Below are 22123 nucleotides of genomic sequence, written 5' to 3' on the forward strand. Positions count from 1 at the left end.
TTTTTGGTGTTAGTTCTAGAAGGTCTTGTATTCACAGAATCATTCAACTTCAGCTTCTTTGGCATTAGTAGTTGGGGCATAGATTTAGATTTCTGTGATATTGAATGGTTTTCCTTGGAAATGAACTGACAGAAAAAAATCATTCTGTTGTTTTTGAGATTGAACCCAAGTACTGCATTTTGGACTCTGTTTTCTATGAAGTCACTCCATTTTTTCAAAGGGATTCTTGACCACAGTCATAGATATAATGGTCATCTGAATTAAATTCGCCCATTCCCATCCATTTTGGTTCACTAATTCCTAAAATGTTGATGTTCACTCTTGCCATCTCCTGTTTGACCTCGATTCATAGACCTAACATTCCAGATTCCTATGCAATGTTGTTCTTTACAGCATCAGACTTTACTTTCACCACCGGACACATCCACAACTGGGCATTCTTTCCACTTTGACTCAGCCTCTTCATTCCTTCTGGAGCAATTTCTCCCTTCTTCTCCAGTATCATATTGGGCACCTACCAACCTGAGGAGTTCATGTTTCAGTATCACATCTTTTTGCCTTTTCACACTGTTCATGTGGTTCTTAGGACAGGAATGCTGAAGTGGTTTACCATTCCCTTCTCCAGTGGACCACATTTTGTCAGAACTCTCCACCATGACCCATCTGTCTTGGGTGGCCCTACATAGCATGGCTCATATTTTCATAAAGGCTGTGGTCCATGTAATCAGTTTGGTTAGTTTTCTGTGATGGTGGTTTTCATTCTGTCTGCCCTATGATAGATGAGGATAAGAGACTTATGGAAGCTTCCTGATGGGAGGGACTGGCTGTGGGGAAAACTAGATTTTGGTCTAGTGGGCAAGGCCATGCTCAGTTCAGTTCAGCTCAGTCGCTCAGTCGTGTCCGACTCTTTGTGACCCCATGAATTGCAGCACGCCAGGCCTCCCTGTCCATCACCAACTCCTGGAGTTCACTCAGACTCATGTCCATCGAGTCAGTGATGCCATCCAGCCATCTCATTCTCTGTCGTCCCCTTCTCCTCCTGCCCCCAATCCCTCCCAGCATCAGGCCATGCTCAGTAACTCTTTAATCCCATTTTCTGCTGATGAGTGGGACTGTGTTCCCTCCCTGTCGTTTGGCCTAAGGCCAAACTGTGGTAGGGATAATGGTGGCCTCCTCCAAAAGGATTTATGCCAGCATGCTGCACCTCCCAGTACTGCAGTCAGCGTCCCTGACCCCATAGCAGGCCACTGGTGACCCATGCCTCCACTGGAGAATCCCAAATACTCACAAGCAAGTCTGGCTCTGTCCCTTGTGGGGTCACCGCTCCTTTCTCCTGGGTCCTATTATGCACAAGGCTTTGTGTGTGCCCTCCAAGTCTGTTTCCCCAGTCCTATGGAAGTTCTGTAATCAAATCCCACTGGATTTGAAAGTCAGATTCCCTGGGGGTTCTCAGTCCCCTTTGGATGCCCAGGTTGGGAAATCTGGTGTGGGCCCTGGAACTTTCACAACAGTGCCAGAACTTCTTTGGTATAATTGTTCTCCAGTTTGTGGGTCACCTGTTTGGTAGCGCTGTATAGGGGCTAATGGCAACCTCCTCCAAGAGTGAAACGGAATCCCAGTTCTTGGCAGCGCTGAAGAATGGAATCCACAAACACCCAAACACTCACTGTAGCAAGTGAAAAAGGTTTATTAGAGGGGAGGAAAGTACAAAGATCTTGGCAAAGACACTAAGAGGGGGTAAAAAGTCCCCCAAAGGTGGAACTTACAGCAGTTTTTATAGCTTCAATCTATAGATTTTTGGTTGGCTCCTGTCCTTAAATCATGTTATTTTTAACCAATCAGCTTAAAGGTCAAGATGCTTAACTTAAGTCTCTGTGGTTTCTCTTGATACTCGGATTAAGTCACCACCCTTTTTCATGCCCCCTGGCCATTTTACAATGGGCCAAATGTATAGGATTAAGATTAATGAAATAACACCCCAAAAGATGTCCTTTTCATTATAGCGGACTGGAATGCAAAAGTAGGAAGTCAAGAAACATCTGGAGTAACAGGCAAATTTGGCCTTGGAATATGGAATGAAGCAGGGCAAAGACTAATAGAGTTTTGCCAAGAAAATGCACTGGTCATAACAAACACCCTCTTCCAACAACACAAGAGAAGACTCTACACATGGACATCACCAAAATCAGATTGATTATATTCTTTGCAGCCAAAGATGGAGAAACTCTATACAGTCAGCAAAAACAAGACCAGGAGCTGACTGTGGCTCAGATCATGAACTCCTTATTGCCAAATTCAGACTTAAATTGAAGAAAGTAGGGAAAACCACTAGACCATTCAGGTATGACCTAAATCAAATCCCTTATGATTATACAGTGGAAGTGAGAAATAGATTTAAGGGCCTAGATCTGATAGATAGAGTGCCTGATGAATTATGGAATGAGGTTTGTGACATTCTACAGGAGACAGGGATCAAGACCATCCCCATGGAAAAGAAATGCAAAAAGGCAAAATGACTGTCTGGGGAGGTCTTACAAATAGCTGTGAAAAGAAGAGAAGTGAAAAGCAAAGGAGAAAAGAAAAGATATAAGTATCTGAATGCAGAGTTCCAAAGAATAGCAAGGAGAGATAAGAAAGCCTTCTTCAGCGATCAATCCAAAGAAATAGAGGAAAACAACAGAATGGGAAAGACTAGAGATCTCTTCAAGAAAATTAGAGATACCAAAGGAACATTTCATGCAAAGATGGGCTCGATAAAGGACAGAAATTGTATGGACCTAACAGAAGCAGAAGATATTAAGAAGAGGTGGCAAGAATACACAGAAGAACTGTACAAAAAAGATCTTCACGACCCAGATAATCATGGTGGTATGATCACTGACCTAGAGCCAGACATCCTGGAATGTGAAGTTAAGTGGGCCTTAGGAAGCATCACTACGAACAAAGCTAGTGGAGGTGATGGAATTCCAGTTGAGCTATTTCAAATCCTGAAAGATGATGCTGTGAAAGTGCTGCACTCAATATGCCAGCAAATTTGGAAAACTCAGCAGTGGCCACAGGACTGGAAAAGGTCAGTTTTCATTCCAATCCCAAAGAAAGGCAATGCCAAAGAGTGCTCAAACTACCACACAATTGCACTCATCTCACATGCTAGTAAAGTACTGCTCAAAATTCTCCAAGCCAGGCTTCAGCAATATGTGAACCATGAACTTCCTGATGTTCAAGCTGGTTTTAGAAAAGGCAGAGGAACCAGAGATCAAATTGCCAACATCCGCTGGATCATGGAAAAATCAAGAGAGTTCCAGAAAAACATCTATTTTTGCTTTATTGACTATGCCAAAGCCTTTGACTGTGTGGATCACAATAAACTGTGGAAAATTCTGAAAGAGATGGGAATACCAGACCACCTGATTTGCCTCTTGAGAAATTTGTATGCAGGTCAGGAAGCAACAATTAGAACTGGACATGGAGCAACAGACTGGTTTCAAATAGGAAAAGGAGTACGTCAAGGCTGTATATTGTCACCCTGCTTATTTAACTTCTATGCAGAGTACATCATGAGAAACGCTGGGCTGGATGAAGCACAAGCTGGAATCAAGATTGCAGGGAGAAGTATCAATAACCTCAGATATGCAGATGACACCACCCTTATGGAAGAAAGTGAAGAGGAACTAAAAAGCCTGTTGATAAAAGTGAAAGAGGAGAGTTAAAAAGTTGGCTTAAAGCTCAACATTCAGAAAACAAAGATCATGGCATCCGGTCCCATCACTTCATGGGAAATAGATGGGGAAACAGTGGAAACAGTGTCAGACTTTATTTTTTGGGCCTCCAAAATCACTGCAGATGGTGACTGCAGCCATGAAATTAAAAGATGCTTACTCCTTGGAAGGAAAGTTATGACCAACCTAGAGGGCATATTGAAAAGCAGAGACATTACTTTGCCAACAAAGGTCCGTCTAGTCAAGGCTATGGTTTTTCCAGTGGTCATGTATGGATGTGAGAGTTGGACTGTGAAGAAAGTTGAGCACTGAAAAACTGATGCTTTTGAACTGTGGTGTTGGAGAAGACTGTTGAGAGTCCCTTGGACTGCAAGGAGATCCAACCAGTCCATCCTAAAGGAGATTAGTCCTGGGTGTTCATTGGAAGAACTGATGCTGAAGCTGAAACTCCAGTACTTTGGCCACCTGATGCAAAGAGTTAACTCATTGGAAAAGACACTGATGCTGGGAGGGATTGGAGGCAGGAGGAGAAGGGGACGACAGAGGATGAGATGGCTGGATGGCATCACCGACTCGATGGACGTGAGTCTGAGTGAACTCCGGGAGTTGGTGATGGACAGGGAGGCCTGGCGTGCTGTGATTCATGGGGTCACAAAGAGTCGGACACGACTGAGCAACTGAGCTGAACTGAACTGAACTGATGCAGAACATTACAAAGCAAGAGAGACGATTTAGAATACAAGGGTCAAAAAGCAATAAGAGTAAAATAAGGCTTCCAGTGAGGACCAGGGGTTTCCACTAGATGGAGGCTGATTTCCAGCTCCGTAAGCCAGTCCCAAAAGGAGGAGTGGAATCAGCCATCTCCTGGACTTGACTTTTCATATCTTAAAAAGAATCAGACACATTTTGTGAGTAATCATGTATATGTACACAACATTCTGTATGAATTATGGTACAGATTCCTCCCTGTGCAGCCATTAATATATCTTATGCCATTCTATTTTGGAGTACAGCTTTGCGCAGTAAAGCTTGTTCTGAATTTAAGGCATCAATCGCCATCGTACTATCATTTAAAGCTTGTCCTGTAAAATTAGTCAAGGCTTCTACACTGAGCCTTATGTCAGTGGTGCCAAGTGATGGCACAAATATTACAGCTAGGTAGTTATAGTGGAACCAAGATCGTGTCCAAAGGGCCCAGATAAGTATCTCTTTTAACGCAAGATGCTCAGACACATACTACCCTATTTTGTTCTTCTTAATGTAATAATGACCTCTCAAATGCCTTTAGATTGGACACAGGGTAATGTTTTCATTTCATGGGCACTTTATTATGCAATGTTCCAAAACTGGTCAGACTGTTGGATCTGTGGAGTCCTACCATTATCCTCCATTCACGGACTGCCTTGGTTAGTGTCACCCTTAGATGGACCTAATTTTCAAAAGGTATGTCATTCTATTCAAGAAGATCAAGCCAAAAATTTAAATGTCCTTAACATGACTTTATTGACTTGGTATAATAATATGAATGGACTGGGACACAATTTTCATTTTGATTATGGTCAAACAGAAAGAGATACTTATAGCTATTATATAAAAGAAATAACCAATACTAGCCATGCCCACAGAGAAATTAAAACTACACGATATATTGCCCAACAAATATACCAAATTAGGCACCAGGATATGTGGATAACTCCAGAAAAGGGACAATAAAACAGCTCCCATTTGTTGGGGACAAAATAATCATACTAAGTTATATCCTGACAGTATTAAACCTTTAGGATTCTTACCAAAGTCTTTATGTAATCAAGCAATAATAGCAAATCACATGAGCTCAGCAGATTCAGTCATATGGCCAGGGACCGATTGGGTCACTGTAGAGGACTCATGCCACTCACTGTGTCTCCCAGGGCTGCTGCTGCCGGAGGCCCAGTCCCTGCAGTAGGCCACCTCTGACCTGTGCCTCCGCAGGAGATCCTCAAACACACAAAGACAGGCCTGGCTCAGTCTCTGTTTTGCCTGTTTTACAAAATTACTGCTTATTGCATAACCACACGTGTGACTGAGCTTTTGATAGAATGATGACATATAGTTCCATATGAGATCAATGATTGTAATAGTGTAACTCTGGCCATGGGAAGAAGGAACAAGAGGGAATATTTTCCTGGACCACAAGAGGCTAGTGAGACAGGTGGTCTGGAGCCTTTTGACAGTGTTAATGAGGCCTAGTCTAATATTAGCAGCATATTGAGTGGCCTATCAGGGAAATCTTTGCCAGACCTGGGAATAAGCATTCTTAGCACTGTGAAAGGGGTGAGAGAAATAAACAGTCAAGAGCAGCCTTGGGGCAAAGCCCTGGTTCCCCATCACTGGATACACACAACATCTTTGACCTATTCTGCAATACTGAAACCCTCTCCGGGTAATGGTTAAAAACAGTATGCTGCCATAGGCATGTAGACCCCAGATCAGTTGAACCTAAAGAATGACAGTGTGGACTGCTGCTTCCCTCACTACCAATCCATCGGAAGAATGCCCATGAGCTGATCACGCCCTCTTTGAACAATTACTATAAAACTTCTCACTATCTTCCCCAAGTGGGGACACGTGGTCTTGAGAGCATTAGCCCACTGTGGCCCCCTTTGCTTGACAAAACAGTAAAGCTATCCTTTTATACTTCACCCCAAACTCCATCTCTGAGATTTGATTTGCCACAGCTGTACAGAGAAGCTGAGCGTTTGGCATCAGGTATTTCCTGATGCTGCTATTACTAAAACGTCTTGAACTCTCTGTGCTGACGTATAAGAAACTGTTGGCCTTTTTAGACTGGACTACTTGTCTTCCTGTCTCTATTTCTCAGGCCAGTTCCCTGATGGGGAGGCATCTAACTGTGCTAAACCAATATAACTAGACTGAGATAAGTCCATGAACACATGTCATCACATGTCAGCAAAGCTCTGAAAATGCTAATTAGTCTCAGGACAGTTAAATGTCCACTGTGATGCCTCCAGGTCTGCTTCACACCCAGAGCAAAAGGAGGACCAGCTCAGTCTGGAGCTGACAATGTCCCATCTCTGCCCATTCCAAAAAAATTCAAACCTAAGACATACCGCATCATAACTTGACCAAGAGCCAGGGACAGTCAGACCTGTAACCCTGACTCCAGTAGCTCACTATATGCACATAGGAAGATAGTGTTATCCTACACAGTCTTCCAGAAGGAATTTCCATCTTGTAATTGTTCAGAACCAACTACGTCAAGATTCACCTACAGATACAGCTTCATTAATTCGTAAAGCATGAAACCCAAAGGTGAGAGCCTTGAGAATCATGCACCAAAGTTCAGGGAATGGTCAGACAAAGAAAAACTTGGCTGAAAAGCAGAAATGTCTTTCAAAGAAAACAAGAAGAGCCTGCAGGCCCTCACTTGCCTTTCCTGGACAGCTGCCTTCTTTTGAGATGCCCAGCTCATTTGTCTAGATTCATCACAAGAGAAGCAGCTTCTAACTACCTTGCATCAGCCAGAGAAAAGGAATATCACTTTTTGGAAGGTAAATTCAAGGGACTGGTTTTGGGGTGATGAATTCCTGACAGTTCCCTAGAGTATTTCCAATGCTAAGTATAATTTTATAAAGAAGTTTATATTTTAATTTGTCTGTCTGTAAAATCCATTTTCATGAAGTTTTGTATGCTTTAAACCCTCCTGTTTCATTCCTATAATGATCTAATGAACTGGATGGTGTATAACATTATAATCGGGCTTTAAATCAATAATGCCTTGAATATTGGTGTTTTTTAATGGCTCAGCCTGTAGAAGGTATGAAGTCATAGAATCCTAGGAATCATCTAAGCCAACCACTGGTTTTGCAACTAGAGTATACAAGGAAACAGAAGGTGAAGTGACTAATCCAGAGCCACACAGTGACAGAGACAGGAATTTAATCTACCCCTGACAACAAGTCCAGGGCTCTTGTCACTTCTCTGGTGGCCAAAATGGGACTGTATTTTGAAATTTTGACCATCCAAAAAGTGAACATTTGAAAACTATTGTAAACCTCAGAGATGAATCTATTGGCTTCCACAATGATAGGATGAAAAGTAAAAGAGAAATCAAAAGGACAGTGGATAAAGGAATGGGGAATAAGCCATTTAATTGTTCCTAATTTTAAGAGCTAAAGTGACAAGCCTGCTCAGAGACTGGAGTTTTGCCTTCCACGACTGCAGCAGGACCACATAGTTAAACTGGAAAATGAGAAGAGGGTTTGTCTCATCCAGGGTCAGTGACAGTGTACCAGCCAATCCCTGCCACTCAGCAGTTTCCTCCTGCGTGAGCCCGGAGTCCCAGGGTGTTTCCTGCTGAACCTGAATCTCCTCCAAGCCACATGCCAGCCCCTCAAAATCTCTCTTTCTGGGCCTTTCCCTGAAACTAATTCCTGATAGATGGTATAAAAGACAACCAAACCCTGCCATTTGGCAGCTTCCTCGTGCATCTGTCTAGAGTCACAGGGAGTTTCCTGCTGAACCTGAGTCTCCTGCGAGCCGCATCAGCCCCTCAGAATCTTTCCTTCTGGGCTTTTCTCTGAGATTAACTCTTGATAGACGGTATAAAAGGCCGGCTCCTCCAAGCAGAGAAACTCCCTCTGGCTGCCACAGGAGGCCAAGGCACTCAATAGGTAAGACTCATTGACTTCAATTTATCCTGGTGTCTGCAAAGTCGATGATGAAATTTCCTAAAGGCTTCTCAGAAAGCTTGGTACAGTAAGTCTCCTGCATAGGAACCTTCAAGTTCTGAACCTTCAGAGATGGGAAGGTGCGTGTTATCAACGGCAGGTGTTAGTGAACTTGCCCCTTGCCCTCAATCTCCTCTATGTTGGCAGTCCTTCAGCTCTGCCATCTCCCACCTCCTCGCCCTCCTCCGGTGAGTAACTCTTCTTGCCTGTTCACTCGGTGCCAGTCATTGCATGCCAGCTGTTGTACTGTCCCGCTGTGCTTTTCAAGGTACTGTACTGTAAGGTTTCGGATGTTCTATTGTGTTTGCTTTTTATGTGTTATTTGTGTGAACAGTGTTATAAACCTATTAGAGTACAGTGTCATGTAGCCGATTGTGTTAGTTGGGTACCTAGGCTAACTTTGTGGGACTTATGAACAAATTGGACTTACAAATATGCTCTCCGAATGGAACTCATTCGTGTACAGCGGGCTTATAGTACTGGATTTGGACTTGTCGTCATCCAGCATTTTCTAGTGCCAGATTCAGCTGCCACCCTGAAAGGTCATCCCTGTTCAGTGTAAGGGAGAATATTATTGAATTCATTGTGGGGAAAAGAGGCCTTTCTGAGTCTAAAAACAGAGTCATAGAATTGTAAACTTTTAGGGCTTGAAGGTACCATATTACTCTCATCCATCCTGTTTGGGAAATAAAGCCTAAGAGAGACCATGTGTCCCAGACACTCAGAAAGTTGGGGGAAAAAAATACAGAATGATGCTCCATATGGTATTCTTGAGACTGATGCAATACAATATGATCTATAGTGAAAATTTTGTGGTGTATAAAGTATTGTCTATCATAGCCAGGCATATCATATCTTTATCTTATTTTTAATCGGTATTATCTCATGCTATCTACAGAAGACCTGAACATCTAGTTAACCCTGAATGTCTGCTTAAGTGTCTCCAATGTCCTGTGGACACTTGGTTGTTAATCAGATTTATGAATTGCAGCAGTATTTAAATGTGTTTCATCTGGGGAGAATACAGAATGGTTGAATCATATTTTTTTTTATGGAATTGGGTAACCCTGGACTTCCCAGGTGGCTCAGTGGTATAGAATCCACCTGCCAATGCAGGAGATGGAGGTTCGATCCCTGGATAAGAAAGCTCCCCTGGAGTAGGAAATGGCCACCCACTGCAGTTTTCTTGCCTGGGAAATTCCAAGGACAGAGGCACCTGGTGGGCTACAGTCCATGGGGTTGCAAAGAGTCAGACACAAAAGAGTGACTGAGAAGGCAGGCACATAACCCTATGGCTTAGGGGGATTTTTTCCTGCTGTAGAGAGCTTGATAGAGCTCTCTCTTTTCCATTTTCCTCTTGATACTGGAGCCGCTCAAAAGATCAAATAGAGTATGCCTGGGGGGTGATGGGGAGTCTGTTGGTTTTCCTTCTGGCTCATCCCACCACCCTCAACAGAGCACTCACCATTCCTTTCTCAGGGCTTCCTGCAGCCCTTTTGGTGACTTCCCAGCAAAGTCTGAGAGCCCGACTCTGGGAGGTCATGGTACTCAGTGTGGTCTGTAGACCAGCAGCATTGATATCACCTCCATGCTTGTTGGAAGTGCAGGCTTTCAGGCCCCTTCTGAGTTAGAATCTGCATTTAACAAGGTCCCCCGGTGATTGGTAGCCACATTAAGGTGGGAGAAGCCTATTAAGGGACCACCACCATCCTCTCTCTCTGTACCATCCAGATGCTGAACTCCTCTGCCCTGGGAATTTCATTCATTCAGTGTGTACGCAACACCTATTACATGCCAACGTTAGGCTTGGGCACTGAAAAAACAGAAGACAGTTCTTGAGGAGCCCAAGGTCTGGTAGGGGAGACACATGAAAACAGTGATACCAAATGTGAATAAAGTACTCTGGGAAGACAGAAAAAATGACCTCACTTTGCCTGGAGAAATCTGGTACACTTCACAGAGAACGTGGCTTTTGGCCTGGGTTTTGAAGGATGAATAGTTTATTTGGCCAAGCAGACTTTGCATAGGAAAGAGTGTGAGTAAGAAGCAGGGGACTGTGGAAGCGCCTGGCATTTTAGAGGCAGAGGTTGTGGTTTTGTCTCCAGATAATGCTTCATGTCTCAGGAAAAGCTTTAAGCTTTGATGCAACCCAAAGGGCCTGGAAAATGATTTCTTCCTTGAGCATGATGATAAGAACGTGGGTAAAAATCCAGATGTCCCAGAAGCCTCTTGGCTCTGGCTGCAGACAGTGTTCCTCTGGGACCTTTCTGCACACCCGTTTCCCAACGGCATGACCTTGTGTTTGCTGGGCTCGGTGTTCTCTCCCTTGTGCTTCCTTCACACCTACCAGGAAAGATGATTCAGAGATGAAAAATGACTTAGCTTTGGCTTTGAGGTTCCTTCCCATCACTTTTGCTGGCTTCCTTGGTGGCTCAGACGGTAAAAGCGTCTGCCTACAATGTGGGAGACCCGGGTTCAATCCCTGGGTCAGGAAGATCCCTGGAGAAGGAAATGGCAACCCACTCCAGTATTTTTGCCTGGAAAATCCCATAGATGGGATTTTCCATCTATGGGAACCTGGTAGGCTACAGTCCATGGGGTCGCAAAGAGTCTGACACAACTGAGTGACTTCACTTCACTTCACTTCCCATCACTTTTCAGTGGGGGGAGTATGAAGGGGGTTTCAAGGAAAGGAGAGGAGAAATGAGTCTCTGAGGACTTTTCCCTGTTCAGATTTCTCAACTTTTATTTCTCGGCCTATGATATTTTTCTTCCTCAGTCTATCTCAGCTGATGCCCTTTTCCACAGGCTAACCTTTCACTTTTTGTATTTGATATCATGACACACATTAGTCATTGAAAGAATAATATAATGAATACTTGTATGTGCCTCAGCTCTCTTTAAAAATCAATGATATGGTGGCTTCCAGGGCCTGGGAGAAAGGGGGATGGGAGAGTTGGTGTTTAGTGGGTACAGAGATTCAGTTTTGCAAGATGAAATAGTTCTAAAGATCAGTTGTACGATAATGTAAATACATTTATCATTACTATACTCTCTGGTTAAAATGATTAAGGTGGTAAATTTTATGCTATGTGTTTTTACCACAACTTAAAATAATATCGATGATGCTTTTACTCCAAATCATCACCTGTGTTTGCCTGAAAAGGCAGATTTCTGCTGGCTCAGTGGTGTCCCTGAATCACAAAGAGGAGGACTGCGTTTCTTCTCAAGGCCCCAGAGGTGTAAGGACAGGAGCCCCCTGAGGAGTCTAACTGTTTTTCTCTTGGGAAGAAAACTGTGCCAGGGAGAATCCTGGCCAGAGAGCTATTTAGTCATACTTTGCCCTTTCTTTTCCTACAGTTAGCTTACAGAAAGCACATCCAAGATGAAAATCATCCAGGGGATCATCCAAGGTCAGAGAGAAAGAGTGACAGAGTGTAATGGAGGCTGAAACTTACCTGTACAGATACATGGTTCATCTTTTCTGGAGATTATCTGGAGGCGGTGCCTGGGTGGTCTTTCAGGCAAAGCCCCAGAACCACAATTTCTCTTGGGGAGCTTTGAGTAGACACGGAGTGGGCAGCCAATCTGAGGTCGTTTCTGGAGTCTGTCTGTTGAATGCAGACTACAGGGAGAACTTGTGCACTCTTAAGAAGAACAGAGTCTAGATACATGATCGTTCCACCTGGACACCATGGGTGCCTCCCAGGCTGGAGCTAGAATCTCCTCAAATGATACTCTGGGTCTGTTCCACAAAACCTAATAAACACTCTGAGCCCCAAAGCCCCTTATCAGCAAACAAAGCTGCCCGATTTTAATCTGATGACTTAGTTTAAATCATGAGTTAAAGTTCATGATGAAGGCGTTGATCTAAGAGCAGGAATCTCTCCAGGCAACCTGGGACACAGCTGTGAGCTCTGCCACAACTTTCATTCTCATGCTCCATCAAGTCAGTTCTTGAGGGAGGGTGAAGCCCTGCCAGGCCCTGAAGGAAGGAACTGGGTGTCCTCCTCTGAGGCTCACTCCCCTGGGGCTGGGCCAGAGCAGGATGGCTTCCAGGGAGCAATACATCCTGAGGGGAAAGAGGAAGGGGACTCCAAAGATGTGTTTTAGGCTTGGTAACAGCATGTGTTACTGGTCACAAGACGGGTTCAGGATCTTGGGTCAGAATCAGACATCCTGGATCACCTGGTCCAACCCTCTCACTCAATCGGGCCAGGGGCCCAGAGATTTTAAGTAACCTGCCCAATATCACAGAGCTAGTTAGGGCAATGCATAAGTACAACTCAGGCCCTTCTGACCCCAAAGCCTAAGTCCTTTTCCTTCTACTATGGCCCCTTTTATCTCCCAGTACTTAGCATGTGCTGGGCTGTGCTTAGTCACTCAGTTGTGTCCGACTCTTTGTGACCCTATGGACTATAGCCCGCCAGGCTTCTCTGTCCATGGGGATTCTCCAGGCAAAAATACTGGAGTGGGTTACCATGCCCTTCTCCAGGGGATCTTCCCAACCAAGGGATTGAACCCAGGTCTCCCACATTTCAGGCAGGTTCTTTACCGTCTGAGCCACCAGGGCAGCCCAAGCATGGGTCTGCACATATTGCAAAAAAACTGCCTGCCAGTGAAGAAGATGCAAGAGGTGAGGGTTTGTTCTCTGGCTTGGGAAGATCCCCTGGAGAAGGAAATGGCAACTCACGCCAGTATTCTTGCCTGGGAAATCCCATCGACAGAGGAGCCTGGTGGGCTACAATCCGTGGGGTCACAAGAGTTGGACATGACTAATGACTAAACCACAACCAGCATGGTCCAGTGCTTAGTTACTATGGTTTCCCCTCCTTTGCTCTCATGTTAGGGTGTCTGGTGTTCTCTGGGCTTTCCCTGCTTTCTCATCCTCTTTCTCTGAGTCAGTCCTACCCACAGGGATCCTGCAAGGCTCACACCCTCATCCGGGGTCTTGTTTCAGCGATGTGGGTCTGTCTCCAACTTCCAGTCTTTTTGGCTTCCATGACCTTATTCGAGGTTGCAGCATCTGACACAATTGGTAAGTGCCACCCTGCACTGGTTTCCTGGGGCTGCGGTTACAGAGGACCACAGTCTGGGTGGTTTAAGACAAGAGATTTCGTCTCCTCCAGTTCAGGAGGCTAGAAGTCCAAAATCAAGGGGTTAGTGGCCCATGCTGCTCTAAAGGCTCAAGGGGAGAATACTTCCTTGCCTCTTCCTGGTGGCTCCCAGCCATCATTGACTTACAGCTGCATCACTCCAACACAGCCTGCTTCTCTGGGGGGGGTCCTCTTGCATGTCCTTGCCCCTTGTGATAAAGCCACTAGTCAGCGGATATAGAGCACCCTCTAATCCTGGGCCCTTATGACTTCTTCTTAAAGTCACATTCTAAGGTTTTAGATGGACATGTATTTTGGAGGGACACTATTTAAGCCACTACACTCCCCTTGTTCAAAGACTTCATCCTGATTCCCCCACCACTCCAGACCCTAATAGGAATGCAAAGAAGGAAACCCACCTCTACTCTAAGCCATCTCCTTCCCTATCTCGGGATGATTAGCTAAGCCCTTTGAGGGACTTGTGTATGGGTCCACCTCACCAAGAAGCAAACAAATCCCACAGTCCAGTATCCAGATCCAATCTGAGTGGTCACACATCTTAATCCCATCACTGGATCCAGCCAGCCCTCTATCCGCAGGTTATGCATCAGCAGATTCAATCATCAGTAGATTGAAAGTATTTTATTTTTAAGATTCCAAGGACTTCCCTGGTGATCCAGTGGCTAAGATTCCATGCTCCCAGTGCTGGGGATCTGGGTTTTATCCCTGCTCAAGGAACTAGATCCCACATGCTGCAGCTAGAAGTTCAAATGCCGCAACTAAAGATGCTACATGTTGCAACCAGCACAGCCAAATAAATAAATATATATATATATATATTTTTAAGATTCCAGAAAACACACCCTCAAAAAAAAAATGCACTCTGGCAGCTATTTACATGAAATTTACATTGCATTAAGTATTATAAGTTATCTAGAAATGATAACTTATGATTTAAAGTATATAGGATGATGTGATAGATTTACAAATACATTTTATATAAAGGACATGAGCATTCTGGGGGTTCCTGGAACAAATCCCCTGCGGATACTGAGGGATGACTGTATTCTAGTGGACTCCTAAAGAGCGACATTGATAACCTATTGAGGATCAGAGAATATTCTTCTCATTCTTGGCTTTTCCTCCGGAGGAATGTTTCCTAATCTTGACCTCTTCCTGCTCAGATTTGAAGAGTGGGGATAATAGCAGAGAAAGAGGGGGACAGAGCAAAGGGCTTCTCCAAAGAGTGGCGTCTGATACCTTGTTCCTTGTTTCCCTCTCCAAGCACAGGCTGCCAGCACCACCACCATCTCTGATGCTGTGAGTAAGGTCAAGATCCAGGTCAACAAGGCCTTCCTGGATTCCCGGACCAGGTGGGTGAGACACACACACCACGCACATTCCTTCCTGGGCTTCCTGTTAAGGACAAGTGGGTCTAAACCAGTCCTGACAGGCCAGTAAGCCAAAGCAATTATACAGCCTGCCCTCCCACCCCTCGCCTGCGAGCAGGGGCCAAGCAGGAGTAAGAGCCCGCGGCTCCTAAAATCCTCAGCCTCGAAGTTTCCTCAAAGGGGATGTCTCATCTGATCTCATGAGCACTTTCTTTCCTGTAGTTAAGTGATTCCTGGGTCGTGCCTTCCAGAGTCTCAGAAAACCAGTCAGTAGTTTTTCGTTCGTTCAGCATGACTTAGATCAAGCCCTTAGAAACAGAAGCTAAGATCTGCATCACATACAGGTGACTTACCGGGGAGCACTCTCAGGAAGCTCTAGTGGAGCCAAGGAGTGAGGCCAGATGGGTAAAAAGAAGGCCGACAAGCAGGGATGTGGTTTAAGGCCCAGCCCCAGCTGACCCTGCAGGGAGATCCAGAGTGTGGGCTGCATCTCAGAGCCTGTCCTACCTTGAGCAAGGCAGCAGAGCGTTCACCTGCCAAAGGTGTCCTTGACTCAGCCAGATGTGCTGCAAGCTTGGTACTGGGGCTGGGGTGGGGTGCGGGGGCGGGTAGAGCGTATATCCCACTGTGTGACTCCCAGGCATTCAGACAGGCAGCTCCCCTGACTCAGAAGCCATTGCCCAAGAAAGTTAGAGGCACGGGCCATCAACTGCAGCTGCACCCGCAGTAGCCAGGGGAGGGGCCCAAAGGCCACTCGGGGAACATACAGGACACCGGCAGAGTCAGCTACCTCCCAACCCGGGGAGGGGCTGGGCTTCCCAGAATAAGCAGTGCAGACTGTGTCCCTGCCCTCAGAAAGCACATGCTTTAGCCAGAGAGGCAGACAAACCAGAGTAATCACTTCATGGAGCTGAAAACCACATTGCTCATTCCTCTTGCTGTCTTTTTACTGATCTTGGGGTTTCACTCCCCCTTGGCCCTTTCATAAACTCTCAAGAGGTCCCCCAACTTCTTGGCTGACTTTTAGAGGACAAGATGTGCTCTGATCTCTTCTAGTCCCAAGAACAGCATCCTTTCAGGAACTCAAATATCAGCAGAAGAAGATGAAGCCCCGAGCCTCTCACTTTCCTCTGCTCAGAGCTGCTGTAGACTTCAGAGAGAAGGAAGGGTCCACAGTCTGTCGTCCCTCTTTCCCGGGCTTCTTGCCATCCCCCAGCCCAGGTTTCTGACTCTTAGGGGTTAAGCTGAGGGAAAGAAGGAGAGATATAGAATGACAAAGCCTAAATCACTTGGATAATATAGTGCCTGGAGGTGGGATGGGGAGATCAGAAGTCCTTCCCTCCTTGGGCACTTTTGGCTCTCACACACTCTGCTGCCAAGTCTCTGACCCAGAGAAGTATCTGACCAGTAGCTCACAGCTCCAAGCCGCAGCCCGGGAGCTTGTGGCTCCCTCCCTAGTCCTTCCGTATATCATCTTGACCCAGGTCCCCTTTAAAGAGGCTCCAGAAGACAAAACAGTTTTTCAAGGCAGGACCCTGGTGTGTCTCCCTTTGCTTGGCAAAGCAATAAAGTTATCCTTTTCTACTTTACCCAAAACTGTCTCTGGGATTTGATTCGGACCACTGTACAAAGAGGGGCTTCCCAGGTGGCTCAATGGTAAAGAATCTACCTGCCAATGCAGGAGACGCTGGTTCCATCCCTGGGTCAGGAAGATCCCCTGAAGAAGGAAATGGCAACCCACTCCAGTATTCTTCCCTGGAGAATCCCCTGGACCAAAAAAAAAAAAACAAAACAAACAGAGCCTGGTGGGCTACAGTCCATGGGTCCCAAAGAGTCAGACATGACTGAGCACGCACACACGGGTTAGAGGACTAAAAGCTTTGCCCTGCCGCTGGAGGATGTGTGGATCACGGCCCTGCGCCGGCCTGTCTGGCTTACTCTGCTGTTAGGGGCGCAGTGTCAGCCACCTTCTCTTTCCTGTTTTCTTTAGGCTCTTTGGGCAGGTGTCAACCACCAGCCACAACTCCAGGACACACAGCAGCACCCTCTTCTTTTTCACTTTTTTTTAAATTAATTTTTATTGGCGTATAGTTGCTGTACAATGTTGTGTTAGTTTCTGCTGTACAGCACAGTGAATCAGCTACATGTATCATATATCCACTCCTTTCTGGATTTCCTTCCCAATTAGGTCAGCACAGGTCATTGAGTAGAGTTCCCTGTGCTATACCCTCAGTTCTCATTAGTAACCTATTTTATACATAAGAGTGTATATATGTCAGTCCCAGTCTCCCAATTTGTAACATCCTCCCCCTTGGTATCCATAAGTTTGTTCTCTATATCTGTGACTCTGTTTCTGCTTTGCCAATAAGCTCATCTGTATCGTTTTTCTAGATTCCGCATGTAAGTGATATTATACAATATTTTTCCTCTTTCTGACTTACTTCACCCTGTATGACAAAGGTAAAAATCTGTCTCTAGGTAAAAATATGGAACCTTTCACAAATTTGCTTGTCGTCCTTGTGCAGGGGCCATGCTAATCCTTTCTGTATAGTCCCGATTTTAGGATATGTGCTGCCAAAGTGAGCACCTGTCCTCCTTGTAAGGACCTTGTCACGGGACTGAGAGCAAAGAGGAAGCCCCACAGTGGTGGGAGGGAAATGTCCGGTTTTTCAGCCACTGTCTCCCAATGAACCTTCTCTCTCCCTCCTAATGTCAACCCTTTTATAGCCCAAGGTGGGGGGAGACTAAAAGCCACAAAATCCATGTTCAGCACCTCCTTTTTGAGTCATGCTGCCCAGGATGAGCAGCTCTGCCTTGGAACTCATCCCCACTGGTTAGTTCCTGGATTCAGGGACCTCGTGGAGACATAATCACATTTAAACATTTTTTTCACAAGCAAACAAACACTCCAGTGCCCCACAAACTGTGATGAGGACAATGAAGGAAATAAACAGAGCAGTGGCTGCTACTCTAGTTGCAGGAAGCAGGGAAGCCTGATGGAGGATGAGAAGGAACAGGCCATGTAGCGAGCCAGGGGCTAGCATTACAGGGCCTGGGGGCAGTGCAGGCAAAGGTTCTGAGGCAGGAAAGAGCTTCAGGTGCTTAGGACACGGAAAGAAGGCCATGCTGGTGGTGGCGGTAGGAAAAGAGGACACACAGGTGGAGCCTGAGAGTCAGAGGGTCAGAGGCAGAGCAGTGGCTTGGAGGGGCTGGGGGAGAAGAGGAGGTCTCAGGCATGACAGTTCATGGGTGTGGGGTCTCCTTTGCAGGTGATGAAAATGTTTGGGAGCTAGACAGAGGCAAAGCTCACATAATGCTATGAGCATGTACACTATAAGACCATGGATTCAGGAACGCCACAGGGTGAGCCAAGAAAGTGCTTAAATCAGAGTAGCCTGGTCTGCTTTTCATTCGAAAAAGCTCCCTCCTGCAGCCAGGTGGAGAATGGATGGGAGGAGGACAGGAGGGGAGGCCGTAGTCTGCTGCAACCATCCAGGTGGGGGAGGGTGAGGACAAGGAGGAGGCCAGAGGCCTGGAGATGGAAAAAGAGTTCCTCCACAGCCCTGCCTGCTCCCCCGGAGCCCAGGTCGGCCTGCTTGTCCAAGTTACCCCTCCGGCTGAGACACCAGGCCCCTGCATGCTAGAAGTAGAGTTAACGACTTGATCCACAGGGACAGGCCAGTAGTCACATCCTGTGAAGTGTATCCCAAAAGCAAGGTTGTCTTCCTGAGAGTTTAAGCCACTTCCAAAATTTCAGATCATCTAACAGGACCCCTCATCTCACACAGGAGTGGGGAGAGGGTTCTCATGCAGGACTGCACCCACCTCACCTTGCTTAGTAGTAGAAGTCTATTTCCTCTCTGTTTTTCCAGACTGACCTCATTCTATTGACCTGTCTTCAATTCTGTCTTCTTATGTCCACCTGACTGCTGGGTCTAGCCAACAAGCTTTTTATTTCAGTTAAGGTATTTCCAGGTCTATAATTTCGACTTGTTGTTTTCTTTTTTTTAATAAATTCTACTCTTTTTTTCAAACTTTAACTTTTTATTTTGTACTGGAGTATAGCCGATTAACCATGTTGTGGTCGTTTCAGATGAACCGCGAAGGGACTCAGCCCTACATAATAAATTCTACTTTTGTGGAATGGTCTGGGTTTTATTTTTCCATTTAAGAAAAACTTAAAATTGATTATTAAACCATTTTATGACAGCGGATTTTAAATCATTTTAAAATCTTTATCAGATGTCTCCAGCATCTGGTTCACGCCAGTATTGGCATCAATTGGTTGCCCCCAAGGCTCCGTGAGAGGGGGTTCCACAGTCAAGGGCTCCTCAGTCGGAATCGTACATCCGGGGACTTAGGCGTATTTGGTTTCCCCAACTGAGCCGCAAGCCGCCAATGCAGCGGCAACCCTCTGATTTTAATTCAGGAAGCTCTCAGGTCCATCTGCCTGCCTTCCCTCAGAAACAGACTTCACCAAGCTTAAAGACACACTGCAGCTTCCTCCTCCCAGAGGCGGTTTTCCAGAGGCATCCGAGGACAGCTGAGTAAAAGTCCTGAGAGCACAGACGTGGGGGGCTCCTGCTTGCTGCCCACACCCCCATGGCTCCCCCACTGCTCTCCACTGTAGGCTGAAGACGACCTTGAGCTCTGAGGCACCCACCACCCAACAGCTCTCAGAGTACTTCAAGCACGCCAAGGGCCGGACCCGCACGGCCATTCGCAACGGGCAGGTGTGGGAGGAGTCCTTAAAGAGGCTGAGGCGGGACACAACCCTGACCAACGTCACAGGTATGGAAATCCCACCAGCCCCCCAGTGGCAGGAAGGGCTCGTCTCCCTGGGGGAAAGAGCAGAAGCCATCAAGACTGCAGCTCCTATTGGGAGCCCTCTTCTCTCTCCCTCAGAGCAAAGAGGGGCTGGGAGGACAGTCAGGTCAGTGCTCTTTCAGCAGAGAAAGGAACTCGGGCCCAGCAAGGTCACATTGCCAACTCCAAATGAGGCGACATTCGTGCCCTTTGGCATAATACCAGCTGTAAGGCCTCTGTCCAGAGGAAGAACTAAAGTCAATAAACATGGGATCCCTGTCTCAAACCACAGTGCCACCACTTCCGCCTGTAAAAAGGACATTTAATCCATCTGTGTCAGGGGAGATTTACTGGGATTATGTCACGGATGAGGAACTGTCCCTCTTGTTCTGGATACTGTGGAGCTGAAACAATGAGCTTGCCAATTGATCATGAGCTCCTCGACCCCTCCACCCCACCCCTGGCCAAATGTCACAGTTCATGGACAGTCATGGAGGAAGGGGATTGATCTTGACGGAAGGAAGAGACTGCAGGTTCTTGCTGGGAAAACTTCAAGTGAGGGAAGATACCTGGCCTAGGACATGGGAAAATTCCAAAGTTCCCAAAGGAAGGAAGGAAACCAGGACAAGGTAGGGAGAAGGAGGGAGCGCTTTGAACTCGATGAGACTCAAAAGGTGCTGGGGCTTGAACCTTGGCCCCTGCCCATTTCTGCAGATGAGCCCCCTGAAGAAGCCCCCCAGGGCTGGATCCCCCTGACTCCTTTTCCCTGCAGGTACCAGAATGGAGTACAGGCTGCTCTAGGATTTGGGCGGCTCTCTCTTCTGTGCACTCATGAAGGCCTCTGATACCTAAAACAACCCACTGTTACCTCCCCCCACCCCCGCCCAAGACCACAGGGCTCCTCACTTAAAAATGGCCAGTCCCTTCCCAATATCTTTCCATTTAGATTCTTGTGTGCTTAGTACTTTAGAGGTCAGTGGAACTTTTTTACTTTTTTACTTTTTTTTTTTTTTGCAATGCCATGTGGCATTTGAGATCTTAGTTCCCCAACCAGGGGGTGAACTCTTAACCCCTATGGTGGAAGTGTGGAGTCTAAACCACTGAACCACCAGGGACATACCCATCAGTGGAGCTTTAGAAGAAAAGCAATCTTATCAAACTAACTCATACTAACATGCACCTAACCTCTCAGGGGGTACTTTTATTCTAAAAGAAAAGTCCATTGATTCAAATAATCTGATAGACCAAGAATTACTAACAGTTCTGGAGATACTACTAATCTGTGCTGCCTTGGACAAGTCTTGGGAACCCTGTGATCTCAGTTTCTTCTCTGTAAAATGAGAATTAAAAGTTTTACCTTAATGAGTTGTCAGGATTAAAGGTGAAACCCCTTGAGAAACGCTTGCTTAGAATGTAAAATGTATTCTCCCAAAAATCAGGTCCAAAAGATGAACCTCCCCTCAGGGCCTCGGAATGGAGGAAGAACCCAGGCACCGGAAGGATAGAGGGTTTTCTGACACCACCTTGCCCTGTGGCATCTCTTCTCTTTCAGACCCTAGCCTGGACTTGACTGCACTCTCCTGGGAGGTGGGCTGCGGTGCCCCGGTTCCTCTGGTGAAATGTGATGAAAACAGCCCTTACCGCACCATCACGGGAGACTGTAATAACAGGTGAGCGGCCATGGGGGTGTGTAGTGGGCAGGGTGGCCCACCTGCCCCACCCAGCCCAGCCAGAGGCTTGGCTCCTTGGGCACTACAGGCAGGACTCCCACGACCTCACCCTCCCAGGCCAGCGTCCCTCTGGAATCCGTTCTGTTGGAACCCACCTCACTTTCCCAACTTGTCTAAAGAGACCACCGTATATCCGGCTGGAAGGAGCGCCTTTCCCGGGGGCGGAGGAGCCCGGAGCCTTCGGGGATGGGAGTGGTCCAGACCACCTCACACAGGAGAGGCACCTCCTCCGCATCCAGTCTCCCTGGGGCAGAGGCTCCCGTCCTTCCCCGGGGGATCCCCGTAGGATGTGCGGAGAAGCAGACCCGGGAGCCAGCCGAACGAGGCTGAGGGCCAGCCTTGCCTTTCAGGAGGAGCCCCGCACTGGGCGCCGCCAACAGGGCGCTGGCGCGCTGGCTGCCGGCGGAGTACGAGGACGGGCTCGCCCTGCCCTTCGGCTGGACGCAGAGGAAGACGCGCAACGGCTTCCGCGTCCCGCTGGTGAGCGCGGCCGCGGGGAGGGGGCGAACCCCGAGCTGGCGCGGGCACATGGAGTCAGAGGGGAAGGGAGGCGCCCCGCTAAGTACCCAAGCAGAGGACGCAGACACGGGCGCGAGGAGAGACGGACGCGCGGGAGAACCACACCCGGGGAGACACGGAGATGGGGACTCG

At 46.9% G+C, this 22123-nt stretch overlaps 1 protein-coding gene and 1 non-coding gene across 9 annotated transcripts in view; one reads left to right on the forward strand and one right to left on the reverse strand.

Moving 5' to 3' along the window:
- The first annotated feature begins 8055 nt into the window (after positions 1-8055).
- The window catches only part of LPO (lactoperoxidase), a 31414-nt gene continuing 17346 nt past the window's right edge, over positions 8056-22123 (forward strand). The window contains exons 1-6 of one of the 8 annotated variants that reach the window (XM_061390095.1): positions 8056-8392; positions 13355-13487; positions 14831-14918; positions 19567-19727; positions 21295-21412; positions 21823-21952. In XM_061390095.1, the coding sequence (XP_061246079.1) occupies positions 13412-13487; positions 14831-14918; positions 19567-19727; positions 21295-21412; positions 21823-21952 (573 nt within the window). In that variant the 5' untranslated portion in view covers positions 8056-8392; positions 13355-13411. Of the gene's footprint in view, positions 8393-8464; positions 8718-11809; positions 11863-13298; positions 13488-14830; positions 14919-19566; positions 19728-21294; positions 21413-21822; positions 21953-22123 lie in introns of those variants that run through there. The other 7 variants (XM_061390093.1, XM_061390092.1, XM_061390091.1 and 4 more) reach the window with 7 other exon arrangements.
- On the reverse strand, positions 17417-17523 carry LOC133233087 (U6 spliceosomal RNA). The gene has a single exon (XR_009731569.1). It is a non-coding gene; the product is annotated as a U6 spliceosomal RNA (small nuclear RNA).

This window comes from Bos javanicus, chromosome 19, assembly GCF_032452875.1.
Source record: "Bos javanicus breed banteng chromosome 19, ARS-OSU_banteng_1.0, whole genome shotgun sequence".
NCBI lineage: Eukaryota > Metazoa > Chordata > Mammalia > Artiodactyla > Bovidae > Bos > Bos javanicus.